This window comes from Pristis pectinata, chromosome 2 (genome assembly GCF_009764475.1).
Source record: "Pristis pectinata isolate sPriPec2 chromosome 2, sPriPec2.1.pri, whole genome shotgun sequence".
Taxonomy (NCBI): Eukaryota; Metazoa; Chordata; class Chondrichthyes; order Rhinopristiformes; family Pristidae; genus Pristis; species Pristis pectinata.
In genome coordinates this window covers 49185824-49205120 of record NC_067406.1, presented here as the reverse complement: position 1 = coordinate 49205120, position 19297 = coordinate 49185824, and the positions used below count along the sequence as shown (strand labels likewise).

The following is a 19297-nucleotide window of genomic DNA, read 5'->3' as shown; positions in this document are numbered from 1 at the left end:
GAAAGTGCAAGGAAATATCAACATTTTCAGGTAATTTGCTTTTTGTTGTACCAGAATTGCAGGTTATCTATCTATAACATTAACTGTGTCAGTGGGGAAGAAAATGGCCTTATCTGCTGGACATTTTTTTTTTATCTTAACAGCTCTGACCTGTAGTTCACAGATTTGCCCTTCCCTTGTTTCTTCTCTCACTAACTGTCCTCATTAACTGTGTGGCTTCATCAACAGCTTTTCACCAAGGCAATCCTGGCCTCACCCTATCAAAGGTTCCCTGTTCCCAGCACTTTATATTTTTCTTTGAGTTCCAGGGTCAACTCAATTCCTCCTGGTTTCTGCTAACATTCCTTTCATAAGGTTTCCATAGTAGCAGTGAAAAGGAACGGTGATAATGGTCCTGGTATAAGGTCTTGATCTGAAACTTCTTGCCTCCACAGGTCAGGCTCCAAGGGCCAAATGGCCTACTACTACTGCTAGTTCTCCTACGTTTTGATGTAATTTCTTTCTGAATCTGCTAATCCTGCAGATGATGCATAAGACAAATTTAGACTATTAAGAAATGGAAAAACTTTCCCCTTGGATCTCCTTTTAAGTTTCTCCCTTCTCACCTCAAACAGCACATTCTACACAAAGATGAATTTCACTGTGTGTTTCGATGTACGTGTGACTAATAAAGAAATCTTATCTTAAGACCCCTCACCCTTGGAAAAGACCACCTACTCTATCTATGCCTCTCATAACTTTATAAACTTCTAAGATTTCCCCATCAGCCTCCTGTATTCCAGTGAGAATAACCCCAGTCTAACCAATCTCTCCTTATGAAAACCTTCCTTTCCAAGCGGCATCCTGGTGAATATCTTCTGCACTCTTTCTAATGCTGCCACATCCTTTCTATAGTGCAGCAACCAGAACTGTTCCCAATACTCAAAGTGTGGCCTGACCAACATTTTGTTCAGTTGCAAGATGCATCCCAACTCTTACGCTGAATTGAGTCATAGCATTGTGGAAAATTTATATCTTGGAATTCAGCCCATTGTATCTGTACTGGTTGATAAACAGTTACCCAGTCTAATCCCATCTTGCAACATGTCCCTAGCCCACCAGGTGACATCTCTTCAGATACAATTCCAAGTGCTATTTAAGTGTCATGGGGGTTTCTGCTAGACCACTCATCCAAGCAATAAATTTTAGACCCCTAACGCCTGGGTGGGAATATTTTTCTTCATCTCTGATTCTTCTCATTACTTTAGATCTATGTCCCCTGGTTTTTGATCTCTTCTAAGAAATGGTTGCTTCTCAATTATTCTATCCAGCCCCTCGTAAGTCTATACATCTCGTGTCCCCTTCTATTCTGTTCCAAAGGAAACAACATTAAGTAATCCAATCATTCCTTGTAGCTTCAAATTTTCAGTCTGGGCAACATCTTTGTCAATCTGTTTTGTAAATTGTGCCATTTAGTTTATATTGTCACTGCCAAAATGATGAAAGTAAAACAGAAACATGACCTAAATGTAAACATTCACAGACACATTTTCTGCAGTTGCAGATGAGATCTGATGAATCTGTGGCCATGCTGCTGAAGTGCTGTAACCCAGAGTCTGGGCATTGATAGAGTGCTTGCATTTCTTGGATAGTAAATGGCAATATTATGATCTGTAGAATTATCTTGAAATGGAGAAAAAATTACATCTGGTGGGGAAATCAAACAGCATGGAAATATAATCAACAAATTACAGCTAAGCCACTCAGTGATATCAGTTTGCATCTCTTCATAGCATGTGGGGGAAATTTGCAACTTGCCAAATACATGGGGATGCTGAAACAATTAACAATTGTTTCAGTATTGGTTGCCATTCTATAGGAAGTGTGATTGCACTGGATAAGGTGCAGAGGAATTTCATCAGGATTGAAAGTTTCAGTTATGGGAGAATCTACAGAGGCTGGATTTGTTTTCCTTGGAGCGGAGGGAACTGAGGAGGAATCTGATTGAGGTATACAGAATTGAGGGACACAGGTAAGGTAGGTAGTAAGTAACTTTTTCCCATGCAGAACTGTAAAATCCAAGGACATAGGTTTAAGGGAAGGGGTAGGAGGTTCAGAGGGGATCTGAAGAATTTTTTTCTCTTGCAAAAGGTGGTTGGAATTTGGAACACACTGAGGAGGTAGGGGAAGCAGAGGCTCTCAGACTTAAGTATGTAGACTAGTATTTGAATTGCCCAAAACATGGAAAGCAACAGGCTAAGTAAATAAAATGTAATTCATATAGATTACTCAATGGTCAGTATGGACGTGGTGGGGTGAAGAATCAGTTTCTGTACTTTACAACTCTATGATCTTTTTAAGTGTTTAATGTCCATGCCTAATGTCCTTATATTAATGAATTTAAAATATTGAGGTGTTTTTGTCTTTGAGCTCTGAGGATTTGTGGTCTTGATGGTTTGTTTTCAATTTATAAAGAGAAATAAGATAGTGACAATACTTCTAAGTATTTTTATTGGCTGTATCTTTATTGCGATGTTCTAGGTTGTGAAAGATATATAAATGAAAGCTTGTTCTTTGGGGGTTAATTACCATTAGCCCATTTATGGTTGACTACTTAATCAGTTTTATGGAATTATGACAATTGTTGAGGAATTTGTCAGTTTTGGGGAGAGTGCCTCATGGAAGATCAGGGATGCAAGTCCAGAGCATATGTTAAATCGATTACAGCATATGCTGACAGTGCATGCTGATATTTCTCCATGTCTTGCAGTGTGAGCTGAATTAGATGGAAACTGAAATACACACAGTTTAAAATACAGTATCTGAAGGAGGCAAACTATAATTTGCATGCAGCACATAGTATTACCCCCTTGAGGATGCTAAGACTGGAGATGTCAGCAGGAATCTCGAATGTGAAGGCACATAATAGCTTAAACTGTTGTATTGGAAAGCTCAACATGTAAGGGGGCCCAGCAAAGAAGGGAGTATTTGCATTTCAGGCTATCCATAGTTTGAGAGTCTGTATCCTTGTCAAGTAGCCGATGTCCTGGAAAATTAGACTGAATTTGATTTGAGACTAAATTAAGCATTTGCTTTTGTTGAACTTTTCCTTCCTCATTGTTTTATTATGTTTTTGGAGGCATTTGAAGAATTTCATCCCTCCTCTTAAACTTGTTCTAGGTATCTCTTGAATGTTTGCTGTTTCAAATCCAATTCCCTTAACCTATATTTGTGCTTTTCTTCTATGTAGTCAGGTCATGACTTTGTCTCTAGAAATTTCAATGAGGAAGAAAGCAATGGGATAGCAAATATCGTGCTCATTAACAATAACCTCACTTTGAAATTGCATTTTCCATTCCATTATTGATTTAAATGCAAGGGAATCGAGTGAATTGGTTTATCATGAAAGTTCAGCATGATACCTTGGAAAATATAAGTGGAAGTTGGAAAGACAGTCTCTCTCTGTACCAGCCTCTATCTTAAGTGAGGCTTCACCATGGAAATCTTGCCTTGCTGAATTTATTTTAGTTTCCCAAATTCAGGATCAATCTACTAGGCAAGATTAATGCCCTTGCTCTGCCACTTTAAGGGGTACAATTTAAAACTGCTTTTAAGTCCATTTCATACAATTTGCTCAATCTGTATTGCCTACATCCTTCAGGGTTACCAGTAGAATTAGTGGTGATAAATAGAAACGCTTATTTGATGTATTTTAGTATGACTTTTAAAGCTAAAGGAGCTACTGATACTCAGTACAAAGAGTGGAAATAATTGACTTTCCTATCACAAACATTCATCAAGAAATATTATTCTCATCTTTTGAAGCTGATTTCATGTTTTATTGTCTGCTTTTTGGTCATAATAAGTTGTTTTTTTTTCCCCCATCTGAACTTTAGGTTTTAGAATTAAAGCTGTTCCATTCCAGAATGCAATCCTCAATGTGAAAGAACTAGGAGGTATGTGTAGTTTTTAAATGAATTCATGTACTAAAAGTTGTATTGTAGCACCTCTATCTTAAGATTTTCATCTTGAAAAGCCACCTTAAGAGTTGACAATTTTCTCCATTTTAAAATTGTTTTTTTTAGGAAAAGTCCTTATTGAATAATGTTTGGCAAAAATTTGAAATACAGGAGTGTAATCATCATGATATTGAACTAATAATGATTCAGAACTGCAAGCTGAATGCTCATGATAGCAGCTGGGGTATTTGTTCACTTGATTTTTATTTCAGATTTATTTAATTAAATAACAGAAATGGTGACCGTGAAGCCACTAGATTGATGTAAAGACTCAGCTGGCTCACTAACATCCATCAAGGAAGAAAATCTGTCATTCTTGCCCATTTGGGCCTGAAGATGATTCCAGACCCATGTTAACATGTGTTGTGATACAAGGTCATCAACCTGGACTCTGATCTTCTCCACAAATGCTGCCTGATCTGCTGAGCATTTCAAGCATTGTTTGTTTTTATTCTATATCACTACGGTTGACTCCTAACTGCCTTCTTAAATGGCAAAGCTAGCTGCTTGATTCGAGTGAATAATGCTGCCAGCAATACCCTGTGATGAATGGAGGAAAATAGCCAGTATATTTGCAAAGAACCAGTTTGTTCTATATGAGAAACTTATTTACCCTTATTTTTTCTAATTGCAGAATGCTCCACAAAAAAATTCAACATTTAATGGCAGGTTTATTTTCTACTTGAAACTCTAAATAAAGAACCAATGCTACATAGTACAAGACTTCATAGAAGGAAAATCCACATTAATGAAATAGCAGGTTTTGTTTAACCCAAGATTTGCGTTGTTTTTGAAGACTTTTACAAAAGTAAAGTTCCAGTAAGAGATGGTAAAATGAATCTTCGTTGAAATATCATAATCATGTATTTATTGTTTACTGATTTAAAAAGGCAAGGCATCAATGCAGTGATAACAAATTATTGTACAGTACTGTAATGCTATGTACTGAACTAGTATTTCAATGACCTGGACAGTGGCTGCCGTGATGTTCAGATTCCACCATGGCAGCTAGGGAAATTAATTTCAGTTCATTAAATAATCTAGTATTAGTAACTATAACCACGAAAGAGCCCACTGTCCCCCAATCACTGATGTTGCGTTATCTTTTTGCTCACAGCTGGCACTGTACTTCCATTGGCTGAATTGAACTTTCTCACATCCAGGCAGTTTTCACCCATAAAGGTCTCAATTGGACCTCTACCTTCTCTCTGCCCCCAGATTTGTTTTCCTTTGTGTGCTGTTCCTAGGAGCTGCTGAAATTTGCAGGGGCCATTTAGTGTGCTTTAATTGCACACATTTTATGGACTATAAAGCTCTTAGTTATGAAGGATGTGTTCCTACTGCTTACTAACCTAACAGGCCAAATTGGGATGACTGACACATCAGGTCCATGGCTAGTTGTTCGCAGTTTGGCGCATCTTCAGATGCATTCATGTTTGGCTAAACAAGTCCAAAACTTCACTCTGGACTCCCTATTGAGTTCAGTGATGGAGCACTGACCTGCAGAAGAAGCCTGAAGCACTTTGTATGCACCCCCTTCAGCCTTGATGTATTGATAGCTGCCCCATTCATTTGAATACAAGTGTCACTGTGGTGGGGTAATTTTACCTATCGTTAAATGTTTAATTTTAAAAGCTTGGTGGGTGTTTTTGTTTTTAGTATTTGTATCTGGATGGATTTTTAAAATGTTTCTGATCACGAGTAAAAATAACTTAGAATTCTTTGACAGAGGTAAGTGTCAAGAGGCCATTAGGGTGTTCTGAAGGTGGCATATCAGCAATGAGCAACCTAAGGCAATTTTACTTGTAGGAATTTGCTTGGCATCATAGAGATCTCTTGGGTGCGGAGGATCTAGTTGAGCACTGCAGGTTGGCAGTGGACTGGGGCAACATGCACAAAAATTGCTAGAGGAACTCAGCAGGTCAGGCAGCATCAATGAAGAGAGATACAGTCGACGTTTCGGGTCGAGACCCTTCATCAGGACTAATAAAGGGTCTCGAGCCAAGACATTGACTGTTTATTTCTCTCCATAGATGCTGCTTGACCTGCTGAGTTCCTGCAGCACTTTTTGTGTGTGTGTTGCTCCAAATTCCAGCACCTGCAGAATCTCATATCGGCAGTGAACTGGGTTCATATATTCCAAGCTAATTTTATTGTTGTACTTTAATGGGAACTCTGCCTTGCACGAGTTCAGAATTAATTTCAAGTGAGGTAGATGCTTGCTCTTTGCTGTCATGTCCTTTAGACCCAGTTTGGCAACTGTGTCCTTCAGGACTCAAAACACCTTGATTAGTGGTGATGTCACGAACACTCTCGGTGATGGACTTGTATTCTGTCAGTTATTGCTGTTAGTGCTGCTTCTAGGCAGCACTGAAGGAGGAAAGTAGGTGGTAATCCTTACCCATATTTGACTTGAACCAGGCTGAATGCTCTAAGGCCTACTCCCTCTTGCCTCTTACAACGCTACTGCCCCTCTGATGGGTCAGTCTCATTGGTAGGACAAGGCATACCCAGGGATTGTGATGAAGTCTGTAGGTTAAGGCTCCATTGACCAGTTCAGAGCTGCTCTCCCAACTTAGATATGAAGCCCTGATGTTCATGAGGACTTTGAAGATCGACTGAACTATAAGCAGTTTTCCAGTGTTGGGATTTGGTGCCTCGGTCGATGCTGGATGACCTGTCTAGTTTTATTCTTCTGTTTTAATGTATTGGTTATGATGGAACTGAATGGCTTGCTTGGCCATTTCAGAAGGCAGTTAAGAATGAGCTACATTGCTGTGCGTCTGGAGTCACATATAGTCCAGATTGACTTGAGTACAGAAGATTTCCTCCCCTGAAGAATGCCAGTGAACTAGATGGGTTAGTGACATTCCCTTAGTTTCTTTATCATCCTTGCTAAGACGTTTTAATTTACTTTCTAGTTTATTGAACTGTATTTTAAATTTCACTAGAGCAGCTGCTATGGTGAGCATGGAACAGTACAGCGCAGGAACAGGCCCTTCAGCCCACAATGGCTGTATTAAGCATGATGCCAAATTAAACTTATCCCTAAATTTAAACTTGTGTTCTTGGACTATTGAGTTGCAGTTAATCCACATGTCTGGTTTATTAGTATGTTAGCCTTGTATTGATATATGGAAGAAAACAGCATGGCAAGGAAAGTGAGTTATCCTTTGAAGGAAGCATACCCACAGAAGAGTTATTTATTTAAAACACCTTGGAATTTTACATGTGCTTATTCCTAATGTGTGCAAATGTGCATGTAGTAAGGAGTTGACATTTTTAATTTGAACATAAGTGTGAAAATCAGCTAAAACCTGTTAAACAACAAAGAAATACAGAGGATTAAATCAATGTTGCAGCAATTGAAAGGATAAACATAACAAGGTTTGCAGTTGGAGATGGCAGGACTGCAGTGCTGAATTGTGGGTCATGCCTAGAGAAATAATGTTATAATTACCTTTCTCTGTTGCCTGGTGTCAAAAATATAAATCAAATTTGATATGATGCCCCATGCTGTTAATCAACTGTTTGACACATTTCCATGTAGTTCTGTTCATAATTTACAAATATCACAACTGCATTAGTTGACAATGGGTTGCCAGTCTGCCAGTTTTTCATGAGATCTGAAAGGATTTACTGCTAACCTAACCCTTGCCCATCTGTCTATATATCACTTTATTTTGATTGTGTTAGACAATAGTCCTAATATCTCGCCTGTGTTGATTACTTTCTTTGAAGTGTTAGATTGTACAAAGAAATCGTTAAATTTGAGTCTGACGATTGTGAAATTGAGAACCGTGAATGATTTTTGTTTTTCCTCTTAACTATATACTATGTGATAGTCAAAACTAATTAAAAGATGAAGCTGCTTGTAACTTAGCACAATTGGATAATTCTTCATGGCTGCATGTTTAACAATGCATGAGATCACTCACCAAGCTTCCAATCTTTTTCAGCCTAACCAAGTAAAAATCACATGGAGATAATTACCAGCTAAATTTAGACACTTGTACTGTATATGTTAATGGGTTTGGCCACTTGAAATATGAGCTGATTTGTGTCTCTGAATTGACTTTAAATTACATAGATGAATGTCTTTCGTGCAAATCCCATCTTGTACTGCTAAACTGAGAATTCAAATGATGTGCAAGCTTTTGTTATTTAGAGAAAATCATCAATCCGTATAACTGCATGAATTGAAAATGGGTTGAAGGAATGTGTGGAAAAAATAACATCTTTTGTTTTCTAGTAAGGTTGTGAGTTATATTCAACCAAGATAATGTACTGCAAAGTTTAATTGCAATTAATTGTCTGGATAATAAATCTTAGTGTCTGTTCTCCTCCTAGGTAATCTGAGGTATGGGATATTAGTCTGATAAGAGAATGTTACCTATAACCTATAAATTCACTATAACATTAAGTTCACAAGTTGGCAGTTCAACACAAAGCATTTGGCTAAAATGAACACTTACTGGTTTGTTGGCTGGGCTATATGTGCAACTGATGACGTAGACAACTTATCACCTGAAGAGAAAAGGCTGATTTGAGAATTTTCCAGACAAATGAATTTGTCTGATATCTCTTTTGAATTGTTTTTAGTTGTGAGTAAGCCCAAACCAGCCAATGAGCTGTGAGCATTGTCTTAGATCACTGTTACTACTTTTTAAAAAAAACATGGTGAATTTTGCCCATTCTCATGGAATAGATCTCCAATCCAGAAGGGATATTACCTTTTCTCTAAACACCAGTTTTATTGCAATTTTATTGAAGGAAATGTGACTCTCACTATTGGGGGAAGTTCTGTAAATCGTGAATTTCTAAGAGTAGTACATTTTGTGTTACTTTTCTAACGGTTCTTTCAGTTTTCCCTGTTTTAATTTCACAAGATCACAAGACAAAGGGGGCAGAAGTAGGCCATTCGGCCCATCGAATCTGCTCTGCCACTTCACCATGAGCTAAATTATTCTCCCATCTAGCCCCAATTTCCAGCCTTTTCCCCATATCCCTTGATACCCTGACTAATTAGATACCTATCAATCTCTTCTTTAAACACCCCCAATGATTGGGCCTCCACAGCTGTATGTGGCAAAGAATTCCATAAATCCATGACTAAAGAAATTTCTCCTCATCTCTGTTTTAAATGGGTACCCTCTAATTCTAAAACTGTGCCTTCTTGTCCTGGACTCACCCACCAAGGGAAACAACTTAGCCACATCTACTCTGTCCATTTCTTTCAGCATTCGAAATGTTTCTGAGGTCCCCTCTCATTCTTCTATGCTCCAATGAATATAGTCCAAGAGCCAACAAACGCTCATCGTATGTAAGCCCTTGCATTCCGGGAATCATCCTCGTAAATCTCCTCTGAACCCTCTCCAACATCAGTACATCCTTTCTAAGGTATGGGGCCCAAAACTGCACACAGTATTCCAAATGAGGACTCACCAGTGCCCTATAGAGCCTCATCAACGACACCTTACTTTTATACGCTATTCCTCTTGAAATGAATGCCAACATAGCATTCGCTTTCCTTACTGCCGATCCAACCTGGTGGTTAACCTTTAGGGTATCCTGCACGAGGACTCCCAAGTCCCTTTGCACTTCTGAATTTTGAATTTTCTCCCCATCTAGATAATAATCTGCCTGTTTATTTCTTCTTCCAAAATGTACAACCGCACATTTCTCAACATTGAATCTCATCTGCCATTTCTTTGCCACTCTCCTAAACTGTCCAAGTCTCTCTGCAATCTTTCTGTTTCTTCAACACTTCCTGGTCCTCCACCTATCTTGGTGTCATCTACAAACTCAGGCACAAAACCATTTAATCCATAATCTAAATCATCGATATACAGTGTTAAAAGAAGCGGCCCCAACACCCACCCCTGCAGAACACCACTGGTAACTGGCAACTAACCAGAACAGGATCCCTTTATTCCCACCCTTTTCTTTTTGCCTATCAGCCAATGCTCCACCCATTCTAATATCTTTCCTGTAATACCATGGGCTCTCATCTTATTAAGCAGCCTCTTATGCAGCATCTTGTTGAAGGCCTTTTGAAAATCTAAATGCACAACATCCACAGCCTCTCCCTTGTCCATCCCACTTGAGATTACCTCAAAAAATTCCAATAGGTTGGTCAGGAAGGATCTTCCTTTCATGAAACCATGCTGGCTTGGGCCTATCCTGTCGTGCACCTCTAGGTATTCCATAACCTTGTCCTTGAGGATCGACTCCAATAACTTTCCAATCATTGATGTCAGGCTAATAGGCCTGTAACTTTCTTTTTGCTGCCTCCCTCCCTTCTTAAACAGCGGAACTACATCTGTGACTCTCGAGTCCTCTGGAACCATGTCAGAGTCTATTGATTCCTGGAAAATCATTTCCAATGCCTCCACAGTCTCTAAAGCCACCTCCTTCAGAACCCGTGGGTGCACTTCATCCGGTCCGGGAGACTTGTCTGTCCTTAGTCCATTTAGCTTCCCGAGCACCTTCTTTCTAGTAATCTTGACTGTACTTAATTCTATTCCCTGAGACCCCTGACTATCAGGTATATTGCTGATGTCCTCCACCATGAAGACTGATGCAAAATACTCATTTAGTTCCTCTGCCACCTCTTTGTTATCCATTATAATTTCTCAGGCATCATTTGCAATCGGTCCTATATCTACCCGTGTCTCTCTTTTACTCTTCATGTGTTTAAAAAAAGCTCTTAGTATCCTTCTGTATGTTATTTGCCAACTTCCTTTCATAATTCATCTTTTCTTTCCTAATGACTTTCTTAGTTTCTTTCTGTAAGTTTCTAAGTTTCCCAGTCCTCTGTTTTCCCACTAATTTTTGTTTCCTTGTATGCCCTCCCTTTTGCTTTTATTTTAGCCTTAACCTCTCTTGTTAGTCATATTTGTGCCATTTTTCCATTCATAATTTTCTTTTTTCTTGGAATATACCTATCCTGCACTTTCCTCATTTCTTGTAGAAATTTCATCCATTTCTGCTCTGCCATCCCTCCATCTAGCTTGCTTTTCCAATCCTTGTGGGCCAGTTCCTCTCTTATGTCACTGTAATTTCCTTTGTTCCACTGAAATATTGACACACCTGATATCAGCTTCTCATTTTCAGATTTGAAACTGAACTCAATCATATTATGATCACTACTTCCTAAGGGTTCTTTTACCTTTAGTTCCCTAATCACCTCAGGTTTATTACACAGTACCCAATCCAAAACAGCCAAACCCTTGGTGGGCTCATCAACAAGCTGCTCCAAAAAGCCATCCCGTAGGCATTCTACGAACTCTCTCTCCTGAGATCCAGTACCTTCCTGACTTTCCCAATCCACTTTCATGTTAAAATCCCTCATAATTATCTTGGTCTTTCTGACACACTTCTTCTATTTACAGCTGTAACTTGTAGTCCACATCCCGGCTGCTGTTCGAGGGCCTGTATATAACTCCAATTAGGGTCCTTTTACCCTTGCCATTTCTTAACTCAACCCATAAGGATTCTACCTCTTCTGATCCTGTGTCCCTTCTTTCTAGTGATTTAATATCGTTGCTTACCATCAGGGCCACGCTACCCATCTACCTACCTGCCTATCATTCCTATACACTGTGTACCCTTGGACATTCAGCTCCCAATCACATTCATCATTAAGCCATGACACGGTGATGGCCACAATGCCATATCTTTTAATCTGTAGCTGTACAAGGTCATCCACTTTATTTCTAGTGCTACATGCACTTAAGTGCAGTGCACTTAGACCAGTATCTGTTACTGATTTTGCTGTATTTCTATTGCACAGCAAATGATCCTGTCTTTTCATCTGCCTGTCCTTCTTGCCGTCTTTGCTGCACACTATCTTTGACTTGTTTCTATTTTCCTCTTTCTCGACTTTGACTTAAACATCTATTTTTCTATAAATTTGCTTGGAATTGCAGATAACAGTAGGATGTTTCTGTAGTAGTAATTATTGGTTATTCTGAGTTGATAAGCCACTGCTTTAGATCGCATTTACTGAATAACGTCAGAGGTTGTTTAACGGTAGGAATCTGAATTTACATGTATGCTAAACAGGTGTAGGTGGCAGGTTTCCTTTTGGTCACTTTTTTAATTAAGACTTTTTGAATTGCTTGACCCTTTACCATTAAGGGATTTGAGCTTGTGATCTCCAGGTTGATGTGTTTGGATAATGAATATCATGTAGAATTTTAATTGGGAAGCTATAGTTTGAGTAATATAATTGGAGAATATCAAAACCAAAAAGTAAGCATTGTGAAAACAGACTTAAGCACTTGGTTTTTGTTTCAATTCATGAAAGCATCCTAAAGATTTTGTCTTGTATAAATGTTTCTTGAATCCTTCAGTACATTTTATTATTGCAGAAAATATAGGTATTTAGTAATCAACCATGAAAACATTAGTAAAATAGAAACATTTCTGAATTGCAAGAGCCTAAATTTTCTTTAAGAAAAGATCAGTTGTCCAAAATGCTGCTTATTATAATGATGGTTGGGTGCTATAGATACGGGATTTTGAAATTAAAAAGTGCAAGGATTATCATGAGTTAAATGATCCAAATGCAGCATTAGAAGAGAATTTAAAATGGATAAAAATTAGGAGCCAGAATTTTCAAGGTATGAAAAGTGAAGTCATCTAATTCAAAAATAGCTCGTGCATAGTTTATCTTATGGGAGAAAGGTTTACGCAGATACAAAAATCTTTTTGTGGAAATGCCAGTATTTATTTAAATTGACCTAATGTTGAATTAGTCCTGATGAAAGGTCTGAACCTGAAACGTGGACTTTCCATTTCCCTCCATAGATGCTGACTTCCACCAGCGCTTTGTGTGTTGCTCCCGATTTCCAGCATCTGAAGTCTCTTGTGTTTCTGTCTAGATTTTGAAAATGTCTTATTTTCAAGAAACAGTGCTGATTTTCTTTTCTTTGGATGTATATATTTTTAAGTAAAATATATCTTTAATTCTCCTAAGGGGCAGACAATATACGCAAATATTGGAGTCGATACTATCAAGGATCTCAAGGGGTTGTATTTGTTCTAGACAGCGCATCATCTGAAGATGATCTAGAAACGGCAAGAAATGAGCTACATTCGGCTCTTCAACATCCACAGCTATGCACTTTGCCATTTTTAATATTAGCCAACCATCAAGACAAACCGGCAGCTCGTTCTTTACAGGAGGTATGACTAATAATAGTCTCAATAGAGATATGAGCTATAATTAATCTGGCTAGATGATGATCATTTTTGCTTTTAGTTTTTGAGTATCAAGGAAAAGTGAAATAACTGCTGAAGTCTTTAGCTTTTAACACCTAGCTTCAATATTTTGAATGGATTTAAACACTGATCATGATGAATTGTATTGCATCACTGGTGGAAAAAAATATTAACTTGGTGACTTCTTTCCCAAAGATGTATCTGTGTCTAATATGAATAAGCTTCAAATTAATGACCACATCTCATAGATTTCAAAATTGTAATTCTCAAGTCAATGACCACAGCAAATGGCACAGTAAATATAATTGTTATATCTATTGTACAGCTGTGGAAAGTGATTGCTTTGACAAACTTCGGCTGAGGTGACAGTTATCTTTAGTTTCATAAAGCTTTAATTTTATGTACTACCACATTTCTCCATCCATTTCCTTTAACAGTAGATTTTGGTCCCTGATCTATGCTACCTCAGATGTGCCAAGCACCATGCTGATGTAATTAAACTTACCAATTGCTCCACTACACTCATTCTGACCATTGTAGCCTCTTCTCAATGGGACCTTTCTTCTGATTTAGAAGTCTGCACAGCTAGCATAGTCCGTTCACATTTTTTTTACTTCATGAAATAAGTATATAGAAAAACATGAATTCAATTGTATCTTTTTTCCCCAAAAAGGAAACCAGTTGTTTTTATGACAATGCTACAGTTTTTACTTTGTTTGTAGTGTTTTAGTGAGTTATAAATTCATGTTGGGATATGAAGTTTTATTATTAAGTAACAGAATAACTATGCTTTTGTACCATGCAACTGTGCAATTATCTAACTATTTTGCATTTGGAAAGGGCCCGAGTATTTTATTTTCCTTGCACATTTGGCCATGTTGTTAGTATCTTGTTAAGACTAGTAGACTGGTTATCTATTACTAAGAATTTGTGCTAGGATCAAATTCTATCTTCATGCAGGAAAACAACAGCTCCATTTTTTTGATAACATGAAACAATATGACAGTTTGTAATATTGCCCCATTTTGGTCTAAAGTTTGATTCCATTGCTGAACAATGAAAGTGTGCCCTTGTTTCATTCATTTGTGCAAAAATAATTTGTGCCAGAAGTTGCAGCTATATTTATTTTGACTTGCAAAGTACAAATGCAAAATTAATTTTCTTTTGAAAGAGCTTTACGTCACTGCTTGTTCATCCACCAAAGTTATGGATCCTTTTGGCAGGCACAATGGTACTAATTTACTCAAATTGTGTTAGCAGTCAGATGAATTATCAGGGTCTCATTGTGCACACTCCAGCTGTGGTTCATACCAAAGGAAACCATTCATAGTTCATGAGCATTTTCCATTTCAAGCCTCTGTTGAGGAAAGCTTTCTGCTGGAAGTGTGCAATTGGAAAACTGCTTCTCTGGTGTTTAGGGACAAAATGACCAAAGGCAGAATGGAGGGAGGGAAATTGCAAAGCAGATGAAGAAAACAACAAGATGCTGGAGGAACTCAGCAGGTCAGCCAACATCCGTGGAGAAAAGCAGACAGTCAACGTTTCGGGTCAGGATCCTTTCTCAGGACTGAAGATGGGAAAAGGGGAAGTCCAATATATATAGGGGGGAGAAACAGCAGTGATAAGTGGACAAAAGAGGGGAGGGGAGGTGGGGTGGGCACAAGGTGGTGATAGGTAGATGCAGGTAAGAGATGGTGATAGGCAGATACGGAGGAGGAGGGGAGAGCAGATCCACTGGGGGGTGGGTTAAAGGTATGGAGACAGATGGCATGCCCCTGGACTTTGCCTTTTCCTCTTCAGTCCAGAGGAAGGATCCTGACCTGAAACATTGATCATCTGCTTTTCTCCCTGGATACTGCCTGGCCTGCTGAGTTCCTCCAGCATCTTGTTTTTTCATCTAGATTCCAGCATTTGCAGTCCTTTTTCTTAAATTGTAAAGCAGGCCTGAGGCAAGGAGGGCAAATGACCCTCAGCACATTGGGCTGGAAGATAAGATATCTTTGTTAGTCACATGTACATGGAAACACAGTGAAATGCATCTTTTGCGTAGAGTGTTCTGGGGGCAGCCCGCAAGTGCCAACATGCTTCCGGTGCCAACATAGCATGCCCACAACTTCCTAACCCTTAGGTCTTTGGAATGTAGGAGGAAACCAGAGCACCCGGAGGAAACCCACACAGATGCATGGGGAGAATGCACAAACTCCTTACAGACAGTGGCCGGAATTGAACCGAGGTCACTGGCGCTGTAATAGTGTTACGCTAACCGCTACACTACTGTGCCTGATTTTGCAAAGGTAAAGTTTATTTGGGCCATGGAGTAATTTGTTATTCAAATCAGGATCAAACAAGACATCAAGATGATAGTTTGGCATTAAATCAGTAACCAGAGAGAAATGGCACCTGGGCTGGAGTTCAGCTTTTCAGGAGCAGTTAACAGGATAGGTTCAGCTTGACAGAAAAGTCTCTATTCTGAACAAACACTATTACTTTAGCATGTGTGCTACTCTAGGGTTTTCTGTAGCCCAGCCACTAATGGTGATTTGTGATGGGATGATAGTCTAGAGATGATTGAGGCAAAGATTTATTGATACACAGGTATTATTCACATGCATGATTTCTATTCACTGCAATTCACTATTTTTATGCATTAAACCATGTACTTTAAGAGTAAACATCAATGCAGAATGTACAAGTTTATTATAAGCTTGTTAAATATTGGTGCATGATCTTCAGTTTGATTTTTGCCATTTGTTATTAAATATTTACATTTACAATTGTAGACATGAAACCATGGACATATAAGTAATGCAGGAAATAATACAATGAAAATGGTTTCTTTAATAATAGTTTGTGCTGGGCTGAGGTATGAAATCTTGGTGTACTCTGAATTTAGAATCCTTGATCCATTTTCAGCAACATTTTCCTTCTCCACTCTGATAAACATCCTACAGACCCTTCTCTTGTATGAAACTTACTGCCCCCCACCCACCTGCCTTTTTTCTTGCTGTGTATACTCCATCAAAAAAAAAGCTGAAGGACAAACAATGTTAAGAATGGAAGCAGTTGGTAGCTTTTCACATGTTTTTTTGCCTTTGGTAATTTTCAGAATTTTTGTTTGAAACAGTTTGTATCTTTATGGTTATTTGTTCCTATTTTATGAATAACTTGGTTTTCTTTTGACATGGGAGACTGTGGCCAAATGTGTCTGTGCCAGCTGTTTGAAAGATCTGACCTGTTAGTCTCATTCCTCCATTATTTTCCTGCATACTTTGAATAAATTAGGATTTTGTATCAACACATGATAGTATGTAACCAGTACAGTGGGCATAACTCATACTTAAGAGCATATTATTTTGTCACACAAGGCAGTTGTTCAGAAGTAGTCCTGGACGTCTCTCTTGCACTTGTTAAAAAGGAATCTTGATTTGCTTTTGAACTTTCTCAACAATAGAGTTGGAAATTGAGTGGCACACAAGTAAGTGTTTTCCATCTAATTTTTTATTTTGGTTTGCTATATTGCTTGTATTTAAAATTTAAAACCTGCTATTTTTGTGCTTTGGAGATTAGTTTGATTAACGTATGTAAGCAGGCTACACACAGTATTCTAAGCATATTCTTCACAGAAATTAATATCAAGGGGCAGACAATATATTTGTGTAAAGCTGTATGTGATATTTTTATTGATATTCTCCTGAAACATGCACAGATTTATTATGCAGGAAGCTAACAAAGCAGATGAATACAGTGTAGGCTGTTGTATTTCCTGTTGCACTTGCTCGTGAGACAATCATAAATTAACACAAACTTTATGATGTGTGTAATTGGTTCTGCTTAGTTATATTATCCAGTGAAGGAAAAATGGGAAAACTAGTACCCCTAACGGAAGTCTATGTGGTGAATTTGTAACATGCATCAGTCTACTTAGATCGAATGCTGATTACAGGAAGGATTGGATAACGTATTTTGTTACTTCATAAAGTTTTATAAACCATGCACAGGTGCTGAAAAAGCATTCATGGTCCATGACCACAAATTATTATGTATTAATAAGTGCATTGTGAAAGCATTTTTAATGCCTGTTCCATACTTCCCAAAAGAGAAAATGTGCTCTATAGCGTGCCAATAGAAATATACCTCCTGTGCTGTATAGAAAACAGTAATTTTTTAATTTATACACGAGAAACCCTGCCTATGCACTGTATTTTACTATCATTGTTGTTCTGAGGAATAATTTTCTGTCAAGCCTTTTATAGTTATCACTTGCACATCTTTCCAGTTAAGACACAGAAGGTATTGTGATTAAGGCATGTATCTTAATTCCAGAATTTGATGAATAAATTTGATTGGTAATCCTCAAAGTCTGCACATCACGTGGCATAGGTGTAAGTGCAGGAGTTGGTGTCTGTTTTGCATTTGCTCAATTTCATTACATTTGTACAAGTTAAATTGTATTTTGAGAGATTTTCAAAGTTGGCTGTGAATGTGAAAGATTGGTGGTCAATTGTGGCAACAGTTATCAAAGTTCTGATGGCGAAAATTCTAAATTGCGCTTGGGTTTGTATGTTTTATTACCAGATCATTGTTGGGCAAATTAGCAGATGAATGTTTCATCGATTGGACTGAAATGGCTAGCCTAGGGCAAGTACATAGTATGGAGGTTAAATGTGTGCTGACAAAAATTACCAGTCTCCATTTGTCCTGAAAGGGTATTTCAGGTTTTGACTTAAAACCAGCACTTGTATTTCCTCCATCTTTTTTAATTAGCCTTGCATCTATAACAGAGAAATTACTATTGGTAATAAAAATAATGTTTTCCCAACAAGGATGTTAGGCTAATTGATCTGCAGTGCTCTCTCAATAGAATCAGTTTGCAAGCAACAGTAGCACCACCACCCTCATCAGTCAGTTTGATGACAATGTCAGGGTTGTTTCTTAGTGAGAGGAATTCTGCAAATTTGGCAGCAGAAGTAGTAGGTTAGGGTGAGTAAGGGCATTGGAAAAATTTGAGGTGGTCAATGTGACATTAATGTTTAACAATGAACAGATTGAGAATGAGGCCAGATGGATTGAGAATTCCAAAATGGTAGATTATGGTCTGCATTCCAGTTGAAGAATCCAGGCCATAGAATTGGGCATGGAGGCAAAGCAGGCTGAAGAGCTTATTGTCATGTCAAGGTTTGGAATTATTGAGATAGAAGTGTAAAAATATAAAGGTGAGATCTTCACAGAGGACCAATTGCTTAGAGTCAGAGGGAATAGTGAAAAGTGGGGTCAGGAAGGTGAGGGAAGAGAAAGGTCCCAAGGAATGCTAGACTTCAAAGATTTGCAACCTTTGCTTGAAAGGAAGAAAGGTATTGTTGAATACCAAGTGTGGCCAAGGATCAGGTACTGTAAAGCTAGTATGGCTTTCATTGCTAAGTGACAGGGATGGCAATTCAAGAAACACTGGATATACCTAAATATAGTTGTAATCATGTGCTGGTCAGAAATGTGGAGGGTGGTATTTTAGTTGCAATCCACATGAGATATGTTGGAGCTGGAGACATGTAAAGGGTATCAAAAGTATGAAGGGGAACTGAAATTTCTGAAGGTGAATAAGGTAAAATTGAGACACAGATGCCAGAGAGGAAGCTTCAAGCTGGGTATTCCTGTGGAAAACAAGAGATCCCTCTCCACAGATGATACCAGACCTGCTAAGTGTTTACTGCAGCATATTTTTTTATGTATCAACATAAAAAGGAGTAGGAATAGACCAGTTGACCTTTAGAGCCTTCTCCATCATTCTGAAATTATGGCTAATCCAACTGTAGCCTCAACATTCCTGCTATCTCCTGATTTACCCCTTGACTGTCCTGGAATTTTAATCTTGTCTCCACCTTGAATGTATTCAATAACTCCTCCTTCACAGCCCCCTTGGGTAGAGAATTCAAAGATTCATGACTGAAAACTTCCCCACTCATGTCCTTTGCAATAAACATCAACATTCCATTACTTGCTGTACCTGCATGCTAGTTGTTTGTGTTTCATGTTGTAGGATCCCTTTCACTATATTCTCATTGTTTTCATCCTCC

At 38.3% G+C, this 19297-nt stretch overlaps 1 protein-coding gene across 4 annotated transcripts in view; it reads left to right on the top strand.

Annotated features, from left to right (window-relative positions):
- Positions 1-19297, top strand: part of LOC127582149 (ADP-ribosylation factor-like protein 15) — a 198075-nt gene that overhangs the window by 84231 nt on the left and 94547 nt on the right. For all 4 annotated transcript variants that reach the window (XM_052037226.1, XM_052037217.1, XM_052037208.1 and 1 more), the window contains 2 exons: positions 3876-3935; positions 12982-13190. In XM_052037226.1, coding sequence (XP_051893186.1) covers positions 3876-3935; positions 12982-13190 — 269 coding nt within the window. The remainder of the gene's footprint in view (positions 1-3875; positions 3936-12981; positions 13191-19297) is intronic.